Source organism: Podarcis raffonei, chromosome 7, assembly GCF_027172205.1.
Source record: "Podarcis raffonei isolate rPodRaf1 chromosome 7, rPodRaf1.pri, whole genome shotgun sequence".
Taxonomy (NCBI): domain Eukaryota; kingdom Metazoa; phylum Chordata; class Lepidosauria; order Squamata; family Lacertidae; genus Podarcis; species Podarcis raffonei.
Genome location: NC_070608.1, coordinates 33,032,008 through 33,045,075, shown reverse-complemented (window position 1 = coordinate 33,045,075; position 13,068 = coordinate 33,032,008). Strand labels below are relative to the sequence as shown.

The following is a 13,068-nucleotide window of genomic DNA, read 5'->3' as shown; positions in this document are numbered from 1 at the left end:
GGGTTCCCCCCCTCAAACCATGACTAAGAATTCATAGTATCCTTGCAACAAAGCTTTTAATATCATGTATAAAAATAGAGTTATTTACATTTGAAATACTGGTTACTACATCATTCGCAAAAGGAACTCCAGAAAGATTGATACCTGAAGCTTGAGAGAAGTGGGGAAAACACAGCAGGTTTGGAAGTTCCAAATCTCCTAGTTAAAGGTTAAGGTACCCCTGACCATTAGGTCCAGTCACAGACGACTCTGGGGTTGCACGCTCATCTCGCTCTATAGGCCAAGGGAGCCGGTGCTTGTCCACAGACAGCTTCCGGGTCATGTGGCCAGCATGACGAAGCCACTTCTGGCGAACCAGAGCAGTGCACGGAAACGCCGTTTACCTTCCCACCAGAGTGGTACCTATTTATCTACTTGCACTTGACATGCTTTTGAACTGCTAAGTGGGCAGGAGCTGGGACCGAACAATGGGAGCTCACCCCGTCACAGGGATTCGAACCATCAACCTTCTGATCGGCAAGCCCTAGACTCTGTGGTTTAGACCACAGCACCACCCACGTCCCTTCCAAATCTCCTAAACCATTATAAAAGTACCACCTTCTTGCATAGCACTTCTTCCCCAGTCTGAAGTGAACAGGCTTCCTGTTTCAGGTTAAGGGAACTTCACGCATCTTTGCTGAAAGCATCCCACTAAAAGTAATCCGCGCAAAAATATGATCACTAGCCCTCGTCCAACAAGAATTTACCAACGACTTTGATCCATGATCTACTTAAGACCTCATACTTGCATAGAAGAAAATTTAGCCCCAACAACTTCATTGAGAATGGATATGGTTCGGCTTAAATTCACTTGATTAACTGCATTTGTGGAGCAGGCTGTAGAGGAGCGGCTGGATTCTTGCTACCTTTTCATCTTAGGGTTTTTTTTGTTTCTTAACATGGCTAAAATGATAGAAGTAGTCTTACTATTGCATAGCTGCCAAGAACATAAGATCAAATATATTATAAATTTTGAGTTTTGCACACTAGTCTAGAATACCACTTTCCTTTTGGCATACAAATAACACTGTTTGGGATTAGCTTGTACAATCTATATTTTTGGTCCATGCTGTTAATGCTAGTAGAGTTGTCCTCCTGTTAGTCAAAAAGGCTTTGGAACAGTTTCTTCAGGTAACGATGCAGAAAAATGCTTTTCCAAACCCACCAGTTTTGCTGAATCAGAAAATTCAGCAAATCCCCCTCTTGCCTTCTTCATTATATTTTTGAGTGCATTTTCCCTTCGAAATGAACAAGTAGAGGGCTTAAACACTGAGCAGACTTGATTTCTTTGCATCAGTTTGTTTTGGTCCATACAAGTCAGGATGGTTTGGAAGCATATCCAGCAAGAGTATTGCTTACTTTAACTAAGCTGTAGTTCCACATAATCTGTTGGTTGTTGAAACCTCTTTGGTATCACTTTCTGGTCTTCCTGAAACCACAAATGGCCAGGTCTGAAATTAAAGCGGTATTCAATGTTAGACAGAAAGGCAAAAATATGCAAACAACAAAAATCCTACTGCTATTTCTGTTCCAGTCCCCATTTCAAGAAAAAACTCAAAAGCATTTTCTTGAAAGGGTGTTTAAAAGTCACGCAGCACACCTTGAATCGCATTAACTTTCTCTTTAAGGTGTCTAATTCTGCTGGGAGAAAAAGTGCTGAAGGCTTAAAACTTTTCTCACTTTACGCTGTTAACTGCAGCCTATACCCCTTGGCAAACACTAATGAACCTCAATCTGGTTTTGTATGCATAACTCTCCTCTGCTTTATTCCAAAATAACGCAAGGCAAGGCAACCCAGAAGAGTATGTTGGTCCAGCAGAATGCAAGATACTTTGCCTCAGTTTGTTTTGGTCTGTTGGCCAAGCAAAATGCAAGATTCTCTTTACAAACTTATCTGATGCTTCAAGGTGATTAGGCAAACTTCTGCTGCGTATTATTGGTATTTTGACTTAACAATTTCTCTTTTTGTGAAAGCAGAGCCTTGAAATCTGGTACTTACACTGTCACTGACCATTCATGACAGCAACTGGGGGGGGGGGCTGAAGCCTGCTACCAATTTCTAGTTTACCCCCATTCACAGAACAGAAAGAACCTAGTTTTTAATTTAAACACTCTCCCCTGTCCTTATTTTCTGTAGAACTGACACACATTGGCAAAATATATATTCAATATAATATTACATTGAAGTTCAGTAGGATTTTTTTCATTGATTTTTAAAAGCATTCATTTATGGAGGTGTATAAGACTGATGCAGCTTGTTCACACATTAGCTTTGTTGCAAATGACTACAACTGTCTTTAAAACAGAGAAGTGGCTCAAGTGAATGGGTCTAGATATATGAAGCTCAAATTCAAATCCCCATGTGGCTATTAAGCTCATTGTATGGCCTTGAAGAACAAGATGTTTTTGGCCTGATCTAGTTCACATGCTCACTGTGAAGCTAGAACTTGACAGAATTCCTTAGAGGAGGGGCAAGTTATGAATGTACTAAGTGCAACTTAAGCTTTGATGCAGTTTTTTACACAGATCTATATTTTAAGTGTGTCAGACAGCTTAAGAAATCATAAGAGCTTTCATGAGTAAAATCTGCATATGAATAATATTCTGCCAGAAACAGATCTACATCGTAAAATCAAGTATTTTGTTTCAGTATTCTTGGACCCGAGGAATTAATCCTAACCATGTATACTTAGAAGTTCACCATGCATACTTGGGGTTGGAGCATCTTCCCTGCGAGTAGAAAACCCGAGGAGATTTAGGTTGTGTCCTTTAGAAACCAGTGACCATGTTAGAGGTTTTAAAAGTTAGGAACTGCATTAAGAAAAAAGAGCAAAAAGCCCCCCTCTCAAATTAGGACCATCCAACAAAAATCAACAGTAGGGTCAGGACAGGCAAAAATAATTCCTCACCCAATACATAACTTAGTGAATCTATTACCAAAAGAATATGGCGATTATATTATAAATTAAGCTAGCAACAGGTGTACCTATTCTGGGACACATTAAAGGACAGCCATCACTTCCATGCTCCACTTCTGACCAAACTTGGCCACTGCTGGAAAGAGAAAGCTAAACAAGACGAAGATTCATCATCTCATCCAACGAAGCAAATGTGTTTTTCTAGGTGCACATTGAACAGGTTCGCATTTCAGAGCTTTAAAATACTGTGCTTCAGAGACAAGCACAAAAGATACACTCCACTGCTGTGCTAGTAGACCCACAACTGCTTAAAACCCAGGAAGAGAACTCTCCACAGACAGGTGGGAATCCATAGACAGAGCTCCTACTGGCAACATGGAAAAGGAGCCAGAAGTTCAAGCCTCCCTCGGAATATGATATAATCAAGGATGGGGGACCTCTGGTCCTCCAGCCAGTGGTGGATTCCAGCTGCATCAGCTCCAGCCAGAGATGAGGAGAGCAGGGAACCGCAATTTTCTCACCTCAGATTTAAATAAAATCACTGAGATTTTTTTTTTCATCCACTCAAGCTTACACAAAAACTCATGAGTCGCCTTTTGCTGTGCATTATCAACATGGTTAGCAGGTGATAAAGCTCTTCCAACTCTAAGGCTACTACAGTTCCCATGTCTGCAGCACAGATGTGTATTATTACAACTATTACATTCTTTCTACTTTGCAGTAATTTGTGTATACTGAGAGAATGAATGATTCTCAAAAGTTCCATTTGTTGCCTTAGAAAACGACTGGGGGTTGCTGCTTAGCCACTAATGTCTACCGGAGTAACTTCTTCCTCTGACAAAACAAGAGGCTGATTTTTAAAAACAAATTAGCTCTTAATAGGCATATATGGATCATATTAACTAATCACCTGTGTCTAGGAAAAAGCCAAACAAGAATTCCTAAAGTGGCAGGTGCCAGGTTCAAGTTCATATAGGTTGCCCATATAGCTTAAATTCCTGGGACTTTTTGTTCATGATCCCTGTGTGGCGTTTAAAATTCAAGAAGCCTGAGGTGCCCGTCTACACACCACTTCCTGCTCTGCAAACTCTTGACACCGAACCATAGATGTGTGAGCCCTGGCATGATTCTGTGGTGACAGAAAAGGTGCACTCTGCATGTGTTCAGAAGCACCCTTGGTTTAATGTGCCCAGTAGTGATGTATGGAAGTAAGAGCTGGACCATACAGAAGGATGATCGCCAAAGAATTGATGCTTTTGAATTATGGTGCTAGAGGAGACTCTTGAGAGTCCCATGGACTGCAGGAAGATCAAACCTATCCATTCTTAAGGAAATCAGCCCTGAGTGCTCACTGGAAGGACAGATCGTGAAGCTGAGACTCCAATACTTTGGCCACCTCGTGAGAAGAGAAGACTCCCTGGAAAAGACCCTGATGTTGGGAAAGATGGAGGGCACAAGGAAAAGGGGACGACAGAGGACGAGATGGTTGGACAGTGTTCTCGAACATGAGTTTGACCAAACTGCGGGATGCAGTGGAAGACAGGAGTGCCTGGCGTGATCTGGTCCATGGGGTCACGAAGAGTCGGACACGACTAAACGACTAAACAACAACAACAACACAGCAGCTTTGCTCCGCGGGCGCCTTCCCGCGAGCAGCTCTTACCAGGTTGACGGGGTGCACGTAGCCCTTCTCGTAGCGGTCTTCCTGCAGCAGCTGCCGGAGGTGGGCGATGTAGCTGGAGGCGAGGCGCAGCGTGTCCAGCTTGGAGAGCTTCGTGTCCGGGGGCACCCAGGGCAGGCTGGTCTTGAGGCGCGAGAACGCCTTGCTCAGCACGCGCATGCGGGCTCGCTCGCGCGCGTTGGCCGCGTTGCGCTGCGTCTGCTTGCACTCGGCCGCCACCGGGCCGCCGCGGCCCGACGCCGGAGGACGCTTCCCGCCGCCGTTGCTTTCTCCCGCCGCGGGCGCTCCCTTGGCTCGCTTCTTCTTACCGCCACAGCTCGTCTCCGCGTCTTCCTCCTCGTCGTCGTCTTCCTCCTCCTCCTCCTCTTCCGCGGCGGAGGAGTTTCCCGCCGAAGGGCAGGGCTTGCCTCGGGGACGCCGCTTGGAGCGGGGCGGCCCCGGGTAGTCGAGCTGCAGCCCCCTCAGGTCCATCTCCGGCAGCTCCTCGGCGTCACTCAGGGAGCCCGTAGACATGACCCAGCCCCACACGCCGAAGTGGGGCGGGAAGGAGGAGGAGGAAGGCAGAGCGGCGAGCGGGACCCCGCCGACCGAGGCTCCGCTTCCCACCCCCCGAGAGAAGCTGCTCGACGGCTTGGAGGGAACCGTCTCCTGACAGGGCTATATGGATATATATGCGCCACAGCGGGGCGTACCATCTGTGTGGGGCAACCGGGGGGAGACCTCGCGCTCGCGTAGCCCGAGTGGCGGCGCGCGGGGAAGACTCCTGCCCGAGTCACTCCCCCGCCCCTCTAGACCTGGGAGGTTCTGTCTGCCTGGGCGACGCTGCGCTCCATTCAACAGCGCCCGTCTGGGTCGCGGAGGCTTTGGCCGCCTGAGCAGGGGGTGCTGCTGCTCCTCCTCCTCCCCTTGCCGTCGGGGTGGGAGGGGGCGATTTCCAGCCAGTAAAAATCAGCAAATAAGGGACTCTCGAGGGACAGTCAGCATCCTGCCAAAGGAAAGTCCTGCAGATTGTGGAAGGGTTTTTATTTTATTTTTGCGCGCCCTGGGTGCTGCTTACACTGGGCGCCGCTAGGAAAGATGAGTGGCGTTGGGTGGCGCTGCTCGCTAGGCAAAGGGGATCTGAAGTTGGCATGGAACGGGCCCATAAGAAGAGGAACCCTGCCTGAATCAGGCCAAATCCCCTTCCAGACCAGTATATGGCTTCCCAAGGAGGTCGCCAACCTGATGCCTGCGGGAAGCCTTGGAGCGCATTGCTTTCGAAGGCCAAATTACTTCGATCTAGGCTGATGGTCTCACTCCCTTTAACTGGCATCCTAATGCGGGATGCAGCCCTAACCCCACGTACCTGAGAGTAAGTGAAAAGAAGGGGACTCCTTAGTAGACATGGATAGAATTGCGCAGCTACTCAAGGTGAAAATAGACTTCTGAGAAATGTGTTCAGAATCGAGATAGTGGCCCCAAACGAGCCTATGCTGAATGGCGAAGTTTCATAATATAGTAAAAAAAAATGAGTAGGATCTGGTTAAGGACGGAAAAAATATTTTTTCCAAATTTCATGGATATTGTGAACTGAGCTCTTAAGAGTTAAAAGGCCGATTTTTTAAAAAGAAAAAAGATCCGATCATTCACAATTGCTACCTAATGCACACTGAGGCAAACGGATTATTATATGGTCGATTTTGTACCTGCTGCAGATTTTGATTATCTTATTTGTTACCAACCCCCCACGTTTTTGTTTATAGGTAGGGCAGAAGCTAGGCGCTGCAAGGATAAAGAGGTTAAATGACTTATTCTAGAGCTGAAAAATTAAGTAACGCCATCCAAGCCTGAGCAGTTTCCTTGGCAGTAGCCCTCCTTTTATTTGTGTCAGATGCCTACGAAGGGCCGCCCCAGCTAAGCATGTTCAGCCAAGTTCCTCTGAAATCCACAGGATTTTTGCCATTATCTGTAACAGAAAGGGAATGTAGAAAACGAAAATGTAGAAATCGCCCTTTGCCTGGAAAGGAATCCCAGTGAAAACAAATGCATTTACTGTTAAGCAATTCGTATAGAATCGCGATGTTATGGGAAATGGCTACAAACGATTTGCAAATTTACGCTCTGGCGACACAAACAATGATCGCCTTCTGCTTGTCATTCACGTTACTTGGAGGTAAGGCTCGTTCACACCAGGAATGCTTTGGCAGAGCTCAGCCCTGTGAAGACACACAGCCTTGTAATATGCCAGAGGATAATAAAATTATGGGTTCCACTGAACACGTGCAGGTTGCTCCTGCTGCATCAGCGAGTAAATACAACCACCCACACATACAATCTAGGACTTGTTTTAAGGACAGGAGTGTGACTGTCAGGTAAACTTGACTCATCCTTTGCACTTTTTATTTTCTCAAATTAATCAGCAGCTCCTTCAGTCCATATAAGTGGAGTGGAACCATCATTTATTGGAGGGCATCAAGCATTCAGAGGTTATGATCCAGCGAATAAAATGCTTGTTTTGTATTTATTCCAGTGCGTCTTTGTCTCCTTAACTGCACCAAAGTGGCTATATACAATTGTTTAAAAAGTGATATGCTAAAACGAAAAGCCAATCTATAAACACACATTTTTAAGGCGACCAGCAGACTAAAAACAGGAGGAGAAAATTTATAACAGCATTTTTTAAAAATGCTTCCGAAACGTGTTCGGCTCAGAATCGTTCAGCCCCAGGGCTCTGTTCCCGCGGGGCACAGAGGCAATCCCACTCCCCTTGTGAACTGCCGCTCACGGCCTCCCGCTTAAAGTCCGAGGCTGCGATCTTCCACACACTTCCTTTGGATCAACTCCCCTCCCAAACCCGTGGGACCTAATTTCTGAAAGCGCAAACATGAATAGGGTCTTCGCAACGTGACCCACCCCTGCGGCCGGGCGAAGAAAGTTCCCTGGCGCAGCGGGGCCGGGGCTGTGGGTGTTCCTCCGCCCCTGACGGCCGCAGCAGGTGGGGATCTGGGTCCCGAATTCCTGCATCTGCAACCTTTTCGTTCCATCCGCCTTCCCACCAGACTGGTGTTGGCACCGCCGCCACCTCCCTGGCCTTGCGCTTCCCGGCACCACCGCTTCCCACGATGGAGCCGCTTTCTAGCTGGATTTTGCAACCCTGGTGTCTCAGGGAGGTTTCCCCTTCCCACCCCCCTTCTTGCTCTTAGAAAATGCCGTTCTTTATTCGGAGCCTGCCCTCCCTTTCTTTTCACGGGCAACTCTCTCCCAAGCCAAGAATATCGGTGGAAGAAGCTCTGAAATGCACCCGGCGTCCAACTTGGCACTTGGAGGCGCTGAACTTGCGCTGACACCGGCCCCTAAGCCCTGTCTCGGCTTCTTCTCCCAAGCAGGTGGCTGGCTGGCTGTGCCACAAGCCCGATCCTGAAGAGCACCCGCGGAAGAGCCGTATCAACACACACACACATATCCCGGAGGTTAGATGTGTAGGTTTCGCCTCTCCGTTTCTCCGGATTGTTTATACAGGTGCAGTCTGAACTCTTTCCTTACTAAAGATTAATGGGAAGGAAAGTGCTGGCTATTTCTAAACAGTGGTGGAAATGTCGATGCCCGATTGTACCCTTCTTTTGCCACGCTGGGAGAGGCCTGTCTCTCCCTCCGCCCCTCCGTGGGCTGGAGCGGGTGGGGACCTTAAAGACTACCTCCCCAAAAAGAGAGACCTTCCGGGGCTCAAGCTCATTGGGAAATGACGCTCTCTTCGTCCCATGCTTTCATTGCAGAAGCACTCAGGCTCGATGTGGAGGGTGATAATCGGCGAGGCACTCTGTACATGCTCAAGGGCATTCCCACGACAAAGCACTACTCTGGATGCTGGCCCAGCTGAAGGCGAAGGGAATCGCCAGTTTCCCATTTTAACAAGCCGCCTGAAATACTAGAAAACGTGGCCCTCCCTCCCTTTTCCCCCTCCTCTAAATTTTGTTAGTACTTGTGTAAACCAACCCTGCAGAGACTCCCCCCCCCGTGCGCGTGCGTGGTGCTCCTTTGGCTGCCTACGGAGTGGCATGGGGAGAATTGGGTTTGCCATTATTATTATTATTACTATTATTATTATTATTATTATTATTATTATTATTATCGTCATCAACTGACGGTCTCATCGACCTCAGCAGGTAAATGAGTTCGAGAGAGGAGCTGGTCCATTGACAAGAAGGAGGAGCGGAAGGGGTCGCTTGACTCTCCGCAAGCCCCTCATTTGTTCTGCGCTTGATCAGCGCCAGCGCATCAAGTTCCAAAACAAATCCTTCGCCGGGGACGGAGAATAACGTCATGCTTCGGCTGGTTCGATGAAGAATCCATAGAAAGTTGCAGCAGCTGCAGGAGGAGGGGGGGTGACCCCCTGCGGAAGCCTGCGTGGCCGGGCAACCATATACCGAACTGTGTGAACCGGGTTCAAGCGCGCCGCCCTCATTAAAGGCGAACTCTCTCCCTTCAGCCCTCAGTACTCCGAGACTCAAATCTGCAATAACCACCTGCAGTTTAGTGTTTAGCTCAAGTATCAAAGATCTTGGATACAATATTGCTATCAGCGAGTTACAGAGATGAGACCTATCCATTGGCACACTGTGGGGTTCCTAGCATTTTGATTTCCTCCGAGGAGCTCAAGGCGGTGAGTGACAGAGCGCACGTTTTTTGCGCGCAAAAGGTCACGGGTTCAAGTCCTGCCATCCCCAAATCTGAAACCCCAGAGAGCCACTCCCAGTTAGCATCCACACTACTGAGCCGGATGGAGCATTTATTTGCAGTCTCCGATGATGCTACCTCTCCCATTTATCCCCAAGCTGAGAGTTGGCGACTGGCCCAGGATCACCCAGTGAACCTCCTGGCTGCGTGGGCATTTGAAACAAGGTATCCCCGGGAGACTCTAAGCACTACACCACACTGCCTTGCTGCACGAGTAAAGGGAAAATGCCATGGAAAAGCCACGCACTGAACTCGGAGGAAAGTGTGGTGCGAGCCCGTGCACATTTATTTGCATTAGAGGTGCATGGACTTCTGCAAGGTGTGGAGAAATAAACATATTTAGAGAAAAAGTCCTCCCTCTCACATATTATTAGAACTCAGAGGTAGCCAATGAAGCTGAATGTTGGAAGATTTAGGACATTGGTATACCAATGAATACCAATTAAAACAAAATTAGACCAATGTATGGAGGATACTGCTAGCCCAAATGGCTATGTTTTGCCTTCACTGTCCGAGAGGCACTATGGGAATCACACAGCGTGCTGTTGTGCTCAAGTTCCGCATGCTGGCTTCCCATTGCCACGTGGTTGGCCACTGTGAGAACAGGATGCGAGACTAGATGGGCCATCATCTGAAGTCCTGGTGATGATGTTATTATATATTTATACTCCACCTTTCCCCCCCTAAGGAACTCAAGGCGACTCAAACAGATAAAGAACCAAGCAAGACTAAAAACATAGATCCAGACATAAATCCTACTAGGTTAGCTAGCAGGCGTGTTTAAAGATCCTGTTGCCTGCCTAAGTGATCTCACTGAGCTTTCAAGTAAAAGCAGTTTAGACTATAGCGATGCAGCGAGGGAGGCCTAATTTCAAATAAGACGGTTTCGGAGATGGGAGGGAAGGCGGGCGTGCCAATTAAGACCATTGTAATAAGCCTTAATAATGGCCCCAAACACTTTTCAGCAAACCTCAGGACTTTCGTGAGAGTGAAAGCCACAAAGTGAGCAAAACACAAGAGCTGTGAGCTCTGAAGATCTCAGCGCGTTCCTTATTGTTGGCGATGCACCATCTCGGATGTCAGAAATCCTTTTCCTACTAGTACAGCAAATAAATTAGTTCAGCAACCATCACGAAATGACTTGCAAAAGTGTCTGCCAGGACCAGGAATAACTCTTTGTTAGTGTCTTGATGCGTTAAACATCGAGGAGTTCTCAAATTCAATGGTTTCTCCACAATGGCAGTGTACGTCCAGTTAAACTAGCTGGAGAGCTTAAACACGGACGACGATTGCTCTTTTAAATGTCTCTAGGACCGCAAGGCCAACGTAACAGAATGGCCTGTGTAAGTACTGTTGACCTACTTCATTTCACTAGAGTAGAGGTGGTTTGTTCGCACGTGAATGCTCACCTCTGAAGGACTGCTGCGCAAAGTGGCGACTTGCACGTGCGAATCCCAGAATATAAACGGGGCCGCGGCACTCCGCATTTGTTCGAAAGCTGCCCAATCACAGCAGCGTTAAAATCTTAGATTTCTCCACTACTGCCTAAGGGCCACTTTCGCTTCCGCCTTATACTGCATGCAAAAATGGTTTCTCGGGGAGAATAAAACAATGACATAACTGTGTAAACAATGAGATGCGCAAGTGGAGATCGAGAGAGAACTTCAGAGTAGTGCACCTGCTCTCAGACGCGATGCTTTCCCGTATTCACACGGCTGCCAGTTACCCAGCGATGCGAGTGCACGTGTGAACTGGCCCCGAGAGTTCCATGGAGATCTCCTCTTCCCCCGATGCAAGGCGTAGGGGTGCCTGGGAGTCAGTGGGTAGAGAAGTCAAGGGAAGTTGTCTCTCCCACCTACTACGGGCAGACCAGGAAGGGAGCGTGAGAGAACCGAATACGATCCTCAGTCGATATTAAGATCTCGTGGATTAATGGATCGTTTTTCTTTGGGTATTTGGGTTTGCCGCAGCTGCGGCCAAACTTTTGCTCTGAAAGGGGAAATATAATTTTTCATTTCTTGGAAAGAGCTTTAGGGAAATTATTTTAAAGGAGGCGCTTTTTCATATTATTGTTGTAATCTAGAACTAGGTAGGAAATGATGGAATGCTTAGAATGGTTAGCGGTAGCGAGAGGACGGGGGATTTGAATACAGAGAGGAAACACTTAATATTTTCCATTTAAAATAGCAAGTTCTAGATGGCTTGTAGCAAGACTGCAGATGGGGAGATAAGGTAGGACGATTCTCTCGCATCCTCGGGAGCCAATGCGCTGTGCTGGTTGGAGTCTTGGAATAGGACCTGGGAGACGCGGGTTTAAATCTCCACTCGGCCACGGAGCTCCTTGGGTGACCTTGGGCCAGGCGCTACACCTCAGCCTAACCAACCTCACAACCTTGTTGTGAGGGAGGATAAAACACGGACGTCAAAAGGAGCCAACTTCGAAGAAGTGCGCATCTCTGTGCGTTACACAATGGGATCCATTTTAATTGTAATTATTTGAGAAATATGTATATTGAGAACTGCGAAAGATGAATGAGACATTTTCGGGCTGCGGTCATAGAGCAGCTTGCCTGGGTTCCCACTGAACCCGACGGCTCTTGCTTCTGAGTAGGCACGTATTCCAACATTACTGTTGGGTTGCGTGTGAAAGATTCGCTATGAAAATGCTTCGCCTCCCACAACAAAACTCCAGAATGTAGCCTCTGATAGCTGGGTCCTAGGCATGTTTACTCGTAAGTAGGTTCCACTGAGTAAAATGATGCTTACTCCCAAATCCTTACTTTGGGGCGGGGGTATGGTCATTTATTTATTCCTCTATCCATCCACCTTTGCCGTCCCGCCTGCTATAACAAGGAAATGGACTTGTTATAATAAAAATAAAAAATAACTTTTTGAATTTTGAGTGTATTTTATGTTATTCATTAAATTTCTGCACCGCCCTATATCACCTGGATCAGCTTGGTCAGAGGGGCAAGATGAGCTGCTTTTCACGAGTCGGTGGTCCAGCCATCACCAAACCAGCTTCCTTCCTTTTAATCCTTTTGAAAGAACCTAAGAAAAGCTGGGCTGGATCAGGCCAGTGATTCACCTAGTCCAGCATCCTGGTTCTCACAGTGGCCAACCAGATACCCATGGGAAGCCTGCAAACTGGTCCTCAGCTCCACGCCACCCTCCCTTCCTGCCGTTTCCAGCAGCTGGTATTCAGAACCATTGCTGCCTCCGACTGTGGAGGTAGAGAGCATAGCCACAGCCATTTATAGCCTTCATCTCCATGGATTTGTCCCGGTCCTTCATCCTGTTAGGATGAGTGCCATCGTTTAAATTATGCGCTGGCTGAAGACGGGCTTCCTTCTGCCTGTCCCGCATCTTCCAACATTCAGCTCCATTGGGTGGGTCCTGAGTTCAAGAGAGGGATCTGCTTGCTGTGGTTCCGTTGGGAATAAGACAAGCACCATCGAAATACACAAATGATTTTGTCTGCGTGTTGTGTCAGGAGAGGAAGCTTACCAGTTCTTCTGGCAAGCAGCGAAGACCATTTTTTGAGACGGAAGCGGGGAGTGAATGGTCCTCTCAAACTGCCAGTTGTGCTCCTCTTTCTTCCGCAGACCGGTGATCGGGTTCACACTTCTGTGCGTGGTTTTTGCGCCCATCCTCACCCAAAACGCCTTGTTTGCGAGGGAATCCAATGGATTCTGAAAACCAATCAAGGGAGGGGGT

The 13,068-nt window shown here is 47.6% G+C and overlaps 1 protein-coding gene across 1 annotated transcript; it reads right to left on the bottom strand.

Moving 5' to 3' along the window:
• Positions 1 to 1,137: 1,137 nt before the first annotated feature.
• MSC (musculin) lies at positions 1,138 to 5,304 on the bottom strand. The gene is made up of 2 exons (XM_053395869.1): positions 4,621 to 5,304; positions 1,138 to 1,490 (listed from the first exon to the last, which is right to left on the bottom strand). Exons 1-2 carry the CDS (start codon positions 5,149 to 5,151, stop codon positions 1,404 to 1,406), a joined length of 618 nt encoding a protein of 205 aa, XP_053251844.1. The 5' UTR covers positions 5,152 to 5,304; the 3' UTR covers positions 1,138 to 1,403.
• Between the last annotated feature and the right edge of the window lie 7,764 nt (positions 5,305 to 13,068).

Excerpts from the sequence above, each read along its gene's own strand:
- MSC (XM_053395869.1), bottom strand. The coding sequence starts at position 5,151 with ATGTCTACGGGCTCCCTGAGTGACGCCGAGGAGCTGCCGGAGATGGAC. Across the intron at positions 1,491-4,620 it reads ACGTGCACCCCGTCAACCTG|ACCTGGCCATTTGTGGTTTC; the intron begins GTAAGAGCTGCT and ends CTTTAATTTCAG.